Source organism: Miniopterus natalensis, chromosome X (assembly GCF_054644295.1).
Source record: "Miniopterus natalensis isolate mMinNat1 chromosome X, mMinNat1.hap1, whole genome shotgun sequence".
Classification (NCBI taxonomy): domain Eukaryota; kingdom Metazoa; phylum Chordata; class Mammalia; order Chiroptera; family Miniopteridae; genus Miniopterus; species Miniopterus natalensis.
The window spans coordinates 24,643,806-24,655,849 of NC_142103.1; the positions used below are offsets into that span (position 1 = coordinate 24,643,806).

The window sequence follows — 12,044 nt, forward strand, 5'->3', positions numbered from 1 at the left end:
ACTTAGAAATGAAAGGCATATATTTTAAAGCACTGCTACACTCTAGTGGGGCAGGGCAGGGGCAAGGCAGTGGAGAGAAGCTTAATATTCGTTATACACTTAACTAAATGCCAGGGGCTGTGCTAAGCAGTTTACATGTGCTGTCTTTTTTTTTATCCTCACCCAAGGATATGTTTATTGATTTTAGAGAGAGAGGAAGAGGGGGAGGGGGAGAGGGAGGGGGAGGGGGGGGAGGGAGAGGGAGAGGGAGAGGGAGAGGGAGAGGGATCGATTGGTTGCCTCCAGTACGAGCCCCAACTGGGAACTGAACCCACAACTTAGGTATGTGCTCTGAATTGGAATCGAACTCACAACCTTTTGGTGTACAGGATGACACTCTGAGCCAAATGGCCAGGGCAATGTGTGCTTTTTAAATCTTTGCAACAAGCCTTGTTAGGTAGGTATTTTACAAAAGAAGAAACAGGGTTTCAGAGAAATGAAGTGCTTGCCCTCGGTCATTCTGCTGGTTAATGGCAGAGGAACTAGGATTATTTTAGTCCAAAGGCTATGAGCTCTCCATTACAGCAAGCTATTTCCCAGCATTACAGAATCTTACTGAGGTTGCTCATTTCCTGATTAGCAGTAAGTACATATGGATTTTTAAACCAAAATCTCATTTTGCCACTAGATATGTAAGTTTGAGTCTGCCATCTGCCTCCATCTTGCTTTCTATGTTAGATGAAAAAACAACACAAAAGTGTCATTTAGGGGATTTATATAGATACTTTGTCTCTCCTACAAAATAGTAAGCCATTTGACAGCAGGGACTGGGTTTTATCAGTATTTCAGCAGCAGGATGGTACCTGGCATCTAGTAGTTTCTTGAATGGATTAACAAATGAACATTCACCAAGTGGTAGAAAGAACAGGGAAGAATGTTTGGCATTCTTTCAAGGCTCCAATCTCAGGGCTTGTTACAGCTACCATTTTGTACAACAGCAATGTTTTTACAACTCCCAAAAAGTAGACTTCTTGAAGCAGGCTCAGCTCCTGAAAAGGAGAAAGCTCTGGGTCTGACATCCCCCATCCCTGCAGTGGAATTGACAAAAGCACAGACTAAAGCTTGATTCCCTTCAAGGATAGTGATGAGGACTGGCATAAAGTTTATAAGTGCATTTGCAATGAAGGGTTGGCTAAGCAGATAGAGTACAAACAAGACTGCAAAAGGAATGATTATTTAACCTGTTTAAGAAAACAAACTCTTCTTGGGCATTCTTTTTTTTCCCCCTCAGGTATTAAGAAAATTCAAGCAAATAGTTGTATCTATAACACTCCATTCTGAGTAAGTAAACAAAGCAGGTTTTTAAAGACCCTCCACTATTTTTTTTTTTTTTTTGGCATAATTTTAGTGACTGTATGTACTTGAGAATTAAAAAAACTATTTCTTTGAAATATTCTTTGACACAATTTTTAACAATTTAGGTGAACTTACTCTATTAGATAGCATCAATGAAACTGTGCTACATGTAACACTTCTATCTGGATCAATTTGCTATCTAGTGATAGTATCACTGTGCAGTATTGTCCCTCAATCTCTCCTAATCCAACCTAGAGTTCTTCCTACCATCTATGCCATTACTTCATGTGAATGTGTATGTGTGACAGTAGGAAAGAAAAAAGGGATGAATGGAGGGAGGGGAGTAATGTTGACTAATTTTGATGTTTCCTATAGGGGACAGAAATGAATCGTATAACTTATTTCCCCTTCCAGTATATTTTTCACCCAAATGAACGAATTAAAAAGTCAATTATGTATATAAAATATATAAAATGAATAAATATACAGCATTTATTCATTTTATAAATATATATACATGTTTTCTTCATAAAAAATCCTTAATTATAGATTTTTATTATAGGCTACATATAATATGCAATCATTTAACACTTCAAAATTCTACTGGGCCAAATTAGCCAGTACTAGAAAAGCTGACATGCTCCCTTTCCAGCTCGCTAGCCCCTGTTCAGAGCATCATTCTACCTTATTACTTAGAATTACCTTAATTCCTTTCAATATCATTTATACTTCTAAATTTCTGGGAATGTTGAAATTCTCCAATGACAAGAGAGGCATTCTCTAAATTTCTTCTCCAATAGCTTGAACCCAGACTACTCAGATAATTTGTTCTGAGAAACTCAAAACATTAATTCAAATATGAGTTTTAATGCACAAAAATTAAATCTATATCTAGTTATTTTGGATGCTTCAAATGAACTTTATTTTGTATCTTGTATATTGGACACTAACTGAAGTTTAGGAGGGGAAGAACTGCTGAAGTGAAGAGCCAGTGAACTATATGCTCTCTTGAAACTTAATGGCAAGCTTTCATCCCAGAAACATAAGGGGATTCTTGAGGCCTGCAGTTGCATTCCTGCCGCTCAGGGTAATCAATAAAATCTGGGGCAGGCAAGCCAGACAGGATCATTAAGGATTTGTTCCAGATTGTGAATGTTGGACAAACTGGAAGAATGAAGGTCACATCAAAAGTATGAAGATGGAGAGAGTTAGCTGGATCATAGAAAGACAGCATGTTGTTGTCATAATCCAGAAGGACACCCAGACGCTTCAACTGTGGGGGCACATCCACCAGCATTTCCTTGTTGTTATGTCTCACTACAAAGTTACTATTGCATCGAGAGAAAACCCATGATGAGGCATTCTTGCCAATCCATTCATTCTTGGGAGCTGATTTGTAGGCAATGCCAACTGCATACCTGTGAAACAGTGGAAAGGAGAAATAAATATTTATTAATGATCTGAGTTGTGCTAGATACCATACAGGATATATGATAGAATACATGTTTCTTCCTTAAATAGTTTATGTTTAGGTCCATAATGTTGAACTTTTTAAAACTTAAACTAGAACTTTTAAAAGTTAGCAATTAGAAGTGGTGTAGTAGTTTCCAACTCTGAGCTCAGTATATTTTTCATGATTTTATCTTAAAAAGCTGGCACATTTTTCGAGGAGTGGTTTTCATCACATGTCTTTTAACCTTGACTTACTGGTATTATGTTTGTGTTATAGAACTGGATCTCCCAGGAACCTAACAACAGGGGGGAGAAAAGAAAAGTGAGATCCACTCACCATGTTGAGGAACCCATGACCACCTCCCAGTAGTGGCAGCCACTGTCAATGAATATATTCCCTGCAGCTCCATAGCACCCTGTGCCACTAAATCTCTCTGGGGTATGGCTCTTCTTCAGAGAGCTTTCATCCTTCTCCATCTGCAATCCATCATTAGAGATCTTCAACTTCTTGTGAGTCATTTTGGGATCCAGTTTAAAGGGTTGGCCTGAAAAAAGTAGAAAAAAGAAAATGCATGAGGAAATATTTATGAGTTCTTTGTCCTCCAGAACCATCACTAGCAGAGGAGCCTTGATATGAAGGTCATTTTTGGGTCAATGCAAGTTGGCTCCTGTTGGATTATATTAAGGAAGCAGGCCAGAAGCCACCATTTTCAACAAAATAAGAATATGCTGCCCTGGTCAGTGTAGCTAAGTTGTTTGGAGTGTTGGCCCACACACAGAAAGGTAGCAGGTTTGATTCTCGGCCAGGGCATGTGCAGGAGGCAACCAATTGTTGTTGTTTTCTCTCTCTCTTCCTCTCTCTAAATCAGTAAAGAAACTGGGGTAAGGATTTAAAAAAAAGAATATGCTGCCCCCTTTTCATATATTATCAAATTAAAAGGGGACTCTTAGGATCTCAAATATGTTTTTAATTTTGCTTTTTTTCAGTACGTGGGTTGGTATCTGAGCAGATATTAGGGGAAGGAGTGTTTGAGGTAAGACAGTGAGGGAATTGATGAGATAATTGCTGCTTGTTGACAGAACAAAACTGAAAATAACTCAGCAACAGGACAATGTTTTTACCTTCTTACAACTGGGATCTAAATAATATAATTAGGTAACTTTATTAGAGTAACTATTGCATTATCGATGGTCAGAGAAAATATGTTATGTAGGATCATTCACAACAAATAATTCTTTATAGTCATATGACAAAACCAGGTACTAACAACACCATTTACTGTGTATGGCAAGAACCATATCATACAAAATTTGTCTGTGGCAGACACTGTTGGTGAACACAACATCCATTCCTTACTTTTTTCCATTACCCAGTCTCACTGTAGAGGCCAGAAAAGCTAAATACTCCAGTGCCTAGCCTCCCTTGCTGCTAAGAGTGGCTAATAAAATGGAAGTAGTTAGAAGCAGAAATGAGACAGGGTGTGAGAACCTTCTAAGAAAGTACATGTTTTCATGATAAAAGGGACAGCCACCATGTATACCAGCCCTTTTCCCCTTCTTCCTATCTTGAAAGAAAATATGACATCTAGAGGTTACATTGGCTATGTTGTGACCATATGGCAAAAAGCCAATACAGAAGGGAGAAAGCCTGGGTCTTTTACGACGTCACAGAAATGATGCAACAGCCCTGAAATGCCTACCTTCAAACCTCTTGCTATGTTAGAGAAAGAAAAACAATACTTTGTTTAAGCTACCAACAAGTAACTATTTGTTAAGCTAAGTTAGTTGAATTTTCTGTCACTTGTGGTCAAAAGCATTCCTAACAGGTATGGTTTCTCTGCAGTAGGATTTTATCAGAGTATCACAAATACAGTCCTGCTCTACAAAACAATGTTTTGCTCAGTGATGGGCCACATATAGGAGAGTGGTATACCATATAGCTTAGGTGTGGAGTAGGCTACATATCTGGGTCTGTGTAAGTACACTCAATGATGATTGCACAACGAAATTGCCTAAGGATTCATTTCTCAGAATGTTTCCACATTGTTAAGTAGTAGTCTTTTACTTGACTGCTCCCAAGCATGAGGATGGGGTGCAGAGAAAAACTCTTTACTAACATCCTCCCAAGCCACCAGCTATTTTATGTATATCTGTGTCCAAATATCTTTCAGACTCTTGAACAACCCCTTGACCAAAGCACAAAATACAACAGTAAAGCTCCTCTACCCGGGGCCTCTGATGTCTCCTCAGGCTAAGTATACTCCCTGGCACAGAGGGGGAAAACTGATGTCTCCTTTCAGAATCACCATAACATACTGTTTGTTTTCAGTCGGGTAGGTTCACTGTTCCGGCTGCCTGCTTGGTTTATGGCTTTAACAATAAAGATGTAGCGTGTCCCACTCTGGAGTCCATGTACTGTGTAATGGTTCTGCTTAATGTTGGGCACAATCATCCAGCTATCCACTGAATTATATAGACCTGTAACACGGGGAAAGACAAGGACATTAACCAGCAGGTAATAGAAATAGGATGAGAAGCACACTGAAAATTCATCACAAACCTCCCAAAATTGAATTTTATTTTGTTTTCTTGTAAGTCTTGGAAGACATAGTGAGATGAATCTCCTCTGCTTCTTTCCTCCCATGGAGCTACGCTCATGTCTAGTTCCTTGCTTCTGGTAATTGAATGTAACCACTAGCGAAAGTTAGGTTACTTCAATTTTCTTCCAAATAATATAGGAAAAACTACTCTACAAAATCACAGAATCATCTCTTTTATGGAGCCTCTAGATCTTTACCCCGAAGGTCCACGTCCAATCCTCTGAGAACTGAGTCTGGCCTTGTATGGATGGAGCAGTCCTGTGCAGAGCATAGGAACATTGAATCTCAAAGCCGAAAGGCGACATAGACACCATATTTCCCTCATTTCGCAAATGGGAAACTGAGATGTAGAGAAGAAAAGTGACTTGCCCAAGGCCACAGGTAGCTGTTGATGGTGCTGAGAGCAGAAGAACCCTGGTCTCTTTAATCCTAGTCCAGTGTTCTCTCCACTACATCACAAGTCACAGGGTGAACAAGTTTTGTTGTCTCTGTAAGGTAGCAACTCTTTCAGGGCTTATGATTCAACTCTCCCATCGCATCCTCACTCTTATTTCCAAGACTAGTTGGGCTCCAAGGTATCATAGGGAAGCCAAGGAGGTGACATGATAACCAAAGCAAAATCTCCCCTCACTTGACACTACAGTTTTATCCTTTCCTCTTCTGATTCCAATATTCATTTGAGGTTGGGTAGCCCAGAAACACAGTTGTCTGGCACCTTCTTTCCTCCCAAGTAGGGAAAAGATTCAGAGATCTAGGTTTCTGCTTTTGAAACTCTTTAGACCATAAACATTGACTTAAACAGAGAAAAATGTACACAATTAAAAACATGTATTTGTGTAACTTTTAATAAAAGAGGGATCAACATTCTAGTCTGTGGACTACCTATGTTTCTCTCTTCTGTTATCTTCTTTTCAGTCAGTTTACTGCTTTTTAAATACAATTATACAAAAGGGTGGAAAGGAAAGGGCAAGGAAAATGAGTGGTGAATTTAGTCACTTCTATTCAGCTGTAGTAAAGGGTTTAAGTGAGATTGAAAATAAAAAACAATGAGTTTTTTTCAAGTGATCTGATTAGGAGAGTTTCTAATTAATTGGGGGGGAAGGTAGAAAAAGTCTAAATTAAAACTAGAAAAAGAAGCACAATGCAAGGCAAAAAGATATGCTATAGAAAGAATAATAATCAATAGAAATGATTAGTGATTCTTAGGAAAAGATAATAAAGGATAAGAGCCAGGGACAATGCTTGGCTGTCTACATACCAATGCATAGTATGAATCATAAACTGCACATGAAATTATAATACAAAGAGGGAAATATATGATCTTCCAGTCATACTTCTAACAATGCGAATCAAAAAACAAAACAAACTTCACAATGGATTATGCAACTGAAAAAATGTATGAGGAAGACCTGTATGAACTGATATGGAGTGATTTCCAGGGTATATTTTTAACTGAATAAAGCAAATTGTGTAAGAGCATATATAATATGCTACCTTTTGCAAGAAAGAAAGGCAAATAAGAAAACATACATAGCCCAGCCAGGCATGGCTCAGCGGTTGAGCGTCAACCTAGGATCCAGGCGATCGGGGCTCAATTCCCGGTGAGGGCACATGCCCCGGTTGCGGGCTTGATCAGTGACTCTCTCATCATTGATGTTTATCTCTCTCTCCCTCTCCTTTCCTCTCTCTGAAATCAATAAAGATATATTTTAAAAAAGAAAAAGAAAACATATATAGATTTGCCTGGTGTTATAAAACAACAATAACAACAGGAAGAAAAAAACAGAGAATAATGAAGTTGCTTACTTACAAGGGATGGGGGTGAATGAACAGGATTTAAAGGATATGGGAGAGAATGATACTTCTCTCAGTATACCTTTTTTGTACAGTTTTCCATTTTGGAATCATGTTGTTTTATAAATTTAAAAATTAAAATGAAATTAATATGATTGGGAAGAGTGAGTACTAAAATTGAAGGCAAACTGAAACAAATGAAAACCAACTGCATTTCGAATGAAAAATAACCACACCAAAGGGATGGGGGCAGGAAGAGAATTGCAAACAAGTCCTGAACTATTGTTTGTTTTGTAGTGGTAGGGCAAAGCAAATTCTGAAACTATTGTAGATATATTATGGAAGTAAGCAAATGAGTACATGTATTAATGTTAGGAGCCAGGGTTCTCACTGTGGAAGTAGGAACATACAAATATGGCAAGAAAGAACCTGTGGGGACGGACTGGAATTGGAGGTGTTGGTAGAAACTCATTATATCTAAAATATATATATATATATATATATATATATATATATATATATATATATATGTATGTATGTGTGTATAGATATATATATGTTTATGTGCATACATATGTGCACATATATTAAGTATATGTGTATATATACTGTAGGTGTATTTATATGTATATTTACATGGGTGGATGTGTGTATTTCTAGTCTCCAGATCTTGGTCTCTAATACCATTCTCTCCCTAAATAAAGTGGTTTAAAAAGAGAGAAAATGTGGAAAAACCTCAAGGCATAGTAGCTCTTAGAAGCAAGATTCAGTCAACAGTGGCAGGCAGACTGGCAGGTAGGACTAGAACCTTGAATCTTCATGAATACTTATTCCTAGTAAAATAGTTTTAGTTTATCTGCCCACTGTCATAAAACAGTTTGCTTCAGGATCTGTCCTTGTCCTAGTCTTATTCTACTTTTCTATCAATGATCAGAGGAAGACATGGAAAGCAGGCTAGGAGGGGAAGTAAATGTATTGGGAGCAAAAACTGGATTCAAAAGGATATTGGCAAGCTGAAATGAGGAATCAAAACTAACCAGATAAAATGTAATAGGGATGAATTCAAGGTGTTGTATTTCCATTTAGACAATCAACTGAACAGGAATAGGATTTGAAATTCCTAAGGATGTCAACTGACCATATGCTCAGCTAACACTCAGTAATCAATGCAGCTATTCATTAAAAAAAAGAAAAAAATGAAAAGGTTCCAAGCAGGGAAACATCAGCTAATATACCGGAGAAATAATCTAGCTTTCCCCTGTACTGGTCAGACTACTTTTGGGGTGTATTCATTTTTTTTGATAGCACATTTCATAAAGCATTTTGATAAATAGCAGTGTGTCCATAAAAAGAATACTAGGTTGGTAAAGGGTCTGAAATGTGAGAAGCAATTCAAAGAACTGAGGATGTTTAGCCTGGAAAAGAGAAAATTTAGAAGGGACACAATAACCACCTAAAGTTATCTGAAGAACTGTGATGTCAAAGATTGATTAGGTTTGTTAGTGAGGCATAAAATGACAGGCCTAGGACAAATTGGTAGCTGTGGTTTAAAACAAGGAGCATTAAGCTTGAAGTCTGACAGGCTTGGGTTTAAATCTTGACTCCATCAGTTTGTAGCTTTGTGACCTTGGGCAATTCATTTTGAGCCTCAGTTTCTTCATCTATAAAGTAGAATTAATATCATCTATTTCATAAGACTAAGTAAGAACTCATGAGGACTAAATAAGATAACATATGTGGGAGCATTTGTAAATGGCAAAACATAATATACACATAAATTATTATTGTCATTATTATTTACTAGGAAAAAGTGTTAGACCTTTTATAAAGAAGCATTGACAATTATTTACAGCTACACAACAATTAAGTAGGCTGTTTTGTTAGAAGTGAGATATCCATCACTGGAAATGTTCAATCAGAGACAAGATAATCATCTACTAGGAGGCTGGTAGAACGAAAGAGGATTAGAATAGAAGACTTCTAAGGTCTCCCTTTGAATTCTAAGATGCTGTGATCCTATTGCTATTAAGAATTATCCTTTAAGCTTTTCTTTACAAAGGATTATATATCCTTGAAAATAAAGGTGACAGCTTTTAGATCTTTGCCACTTTTTGGACTTATTCTCAATTCCAGGAGACCACTGTTCTTTCCATATCTGGAAGAAGCATAGTTGCTGGCTCTAAGACTTTCTAGAGCAAAAGAGACAAGTGCAGAAAAGCATGTCAGGAAGGCCTTAGAGTTTGTGACTTCACAAACTAAAGAAACACCCAGGAACATCCAAGATCACAGCTACCTGGGCCAAGTAGCTTAGGTTGGAGCTGCACGAGGCAAGTGTTTTTGAGAGCTTGACCCCAAATGTCCTCTCACCTCTCCACCCCACTATGTGGCCCAAAATGTCACAATTCAGGAAAAGGAAGCCTATCAGGAGGGTTCCACTGGAAAAACTCCTCTCATGAAAGCCTGTGAAGTCAGAAACAGAAGCACAAACGCACAGGTAAAAGAAAATACTAATTAGAAGCTATGCACATGCAACCTTAGGATGGGAATCAGTTCTAGTGTTGAATCTAGCTTTAATTCTACTTTCATTTCCATTTCCCCCCAGTGCATTGAGGGGAACTTGCACTCTAACCCTCCTGCCTGGCAATCAATGAGTTAAGGTCTTACTCTGCCCTGTCTTGCTCCAATTCTTCAGAAGGTGAAACCATAACAGGAGAGCTAAATGACTGCTTTTTGAACATCTTTCATTTTGTGGCCCACTGACAAGTTTTTATATTTGGTGTAGTTCTTGGAGGAAAGGGAGAAGGGTTAAAGGGAAGAGTGACAGAGGCAGGAAGCTTGTCACTGGTACAAATGGGTATGGTAAAGGAAGTAGTAGTCTTTGAACATAATGTATTTTACTATGATAATGAAGTGGAAGAGAAGTCAAGGGTAGAGATGTTCACACACATAGAATCAGCAATGATGGTGGCTTAGCTACCTAGGAACGAATTATGAGCTCTGTTCTGACTTGGGAGATTGGACTGACATGGATTAACTGAGGAAAGGCTAAGGATTACATGAACAAATGGGAGTGGCCCCAGTGACTGCCCAGCAAAGAAATACACAACTTGCTTCAGTAAGCCCTTTGCAATGCCCTGGGGGAACTTACACTGTCTACAAAACACTGTTCTAAACAACCTAACACGTCTTACAAACACTTGCCTCGTGGCGCCCCGGCCAATCTTGAGCAGCTTACTGCTTCCTTACATTTCCTTATCTCTGGCCACAGGCCCCAACTACACCATGACTTACTGATGAAGTTAGCCTGGCCAGTGAATATGGTGTACTGAAGCTCATAGGAGCTGATGCTGAACTCATCATCCGAGATCCAGTGGACTGTAATGGTGTCATGGGAGGCAGTACAGAGTTCTTCTCGGATAGATGGTGGGTTTGGGGCTGTAGGAAAAGGTGGAAAAGAAAGTAAGGAAAGCACACTTTCTGTTCTGGAATTTTACAATCATTACTCTTGCTGCCCAACACAACATCTTGTTGTAAGATTTTAATAGGAAGCTTTACATTTCACATACTACAGAACCTGAAGCAAAGGGCAAAGACCTTAAGTTCCCCCAAATCACCTTTGCTTCAATGATAAAGATATTTTATGCAGATATAAGCCTAAGTTATTGAAATGAATGACCAATTGTCTATTCTGCAAACACATGTAATATTAGACCAAAGTAGTCACACGGTTTTCTTATTACACGACGTTCAACTTTTACTTTTTATTTCAAAGTAAGTTTTACTATATATGTTTGGCAGTATACCAAAGTGCAAAATAATATGTGTTCCTTCATCTGTAAAATAAATATGATAATTACATCATAGATTTGTTGCAAGGACTCATGACATAAAATTAATATACAGTGTCTAGCATAAAGTAGATGTTCAATAAATGACAGTTATTTTAATATATTAACAAAAATAACCACAAATGCAAAGTTATTATGTGTGTGTATTTTTCTCATGAAATGATCATTCAAATAATCCTGAATGTAGCCAGCATTTTTCAAAGGCTGGTTGCATTCTCTCATTTTCTAAAATTGTCTGCAAGCCAGGCATTTCTTACATTTTTCTTCCTAATCTGCCAATTCTTAAGTTTCCTTAAAACCATTTGAGTGGTAACTGTACCCATGTGGGACATTCTCTAATATTCCATAATTGCTACCTGAGTTCTACCCCCATAACAAGTGACAATATATTACTGATAGGCTCATAAGGAGAAATTCTTCAGCAACTTCTTGTTTTTTATCTGTAAGTATGGATTTTATACCTATTCTGCCCCAGAAATATTTGACAAATCATCTTTCTTTTTTGTTACATGAACTAAAATATGGTAAGATACATGTATCATTTCATAGATTATAAAAGCATTTTCATTATAAATATTGTCCTTTTCAGATTATTTTAAAGTATAAACACACCAAAAGAAAAAATTAAAATAGGAAAGAATGAACAGTATTTTCACACCTGTTAAATAATCTAGCCCCTCCAGCAATTTCTTTTCTCTGGAAAAATCTAAAGCAAAGTTTTCAAAGGCATCATTAAAATTGATGTCAGGAATCAAAACTTGAGAAGATGCAGTTGCCATAGCAACCCTGCAAAAGAAAAAAGTACGTTATTATACATCAAAATAAGTTTGTAATCTTTACCTAGTGTTTAATTTCTGGTTTAACAAGGTGAAAATAAATGACTTGTAGGGCTTGATTCATTAAGTGAAAAATAATCATAGCTGTGCTTTGCCAGCGGAAACCATTTAAATGCTAATCGTCAGGAACCAATTAAGGGTTATACCATATTTATTCACATATGTTTACTTCTCAAACA

General features: G+C 37.6%; 1 protein-coding gene across 3 annotated transcripts in view; it reads right to left on the reverse strand.

Moving 5' to 3' along the window:
• Positions 1–237: 237 nt before the first annotated feature.
• The window catches only part of MID2 (midline 2), an 88,398-nt gene continuing 76,591 nt past the window's right edge, over positions 238–12,044 (reverse strand). For 2 of the 3 annotated variants that reach the window (XM_016198502.2, XM_016198475.2), the window contains 5 exons: positions 11,688–11,815; positions 10,383–10,616; positions 5,104–5,265; positions 3,125–3,332; positions 238–2,753 (listed from right to left, as the gene is read on the reverse strand). In XM_016198502.2, coding sequence (XP_016053988.2) covers positions 2,351–2,753; positions 3,125–3,332; positions 5,104–5,265; positions 10,383–10,616; positions 11,688–11,815 — 1,135 coding nt within the window. In that variant the 3' untranslated portion in view covers positions 238–2,350. The remainder of the gene's footprint in view (positions 2,754–3,124; positions 3,333–5,103; positions 5,266–10,382; positions 10,617–11,687; positions 11,816–12,044) is intronic. The other variant, XM_016198494.2, reaches the window with a different exon arrangement.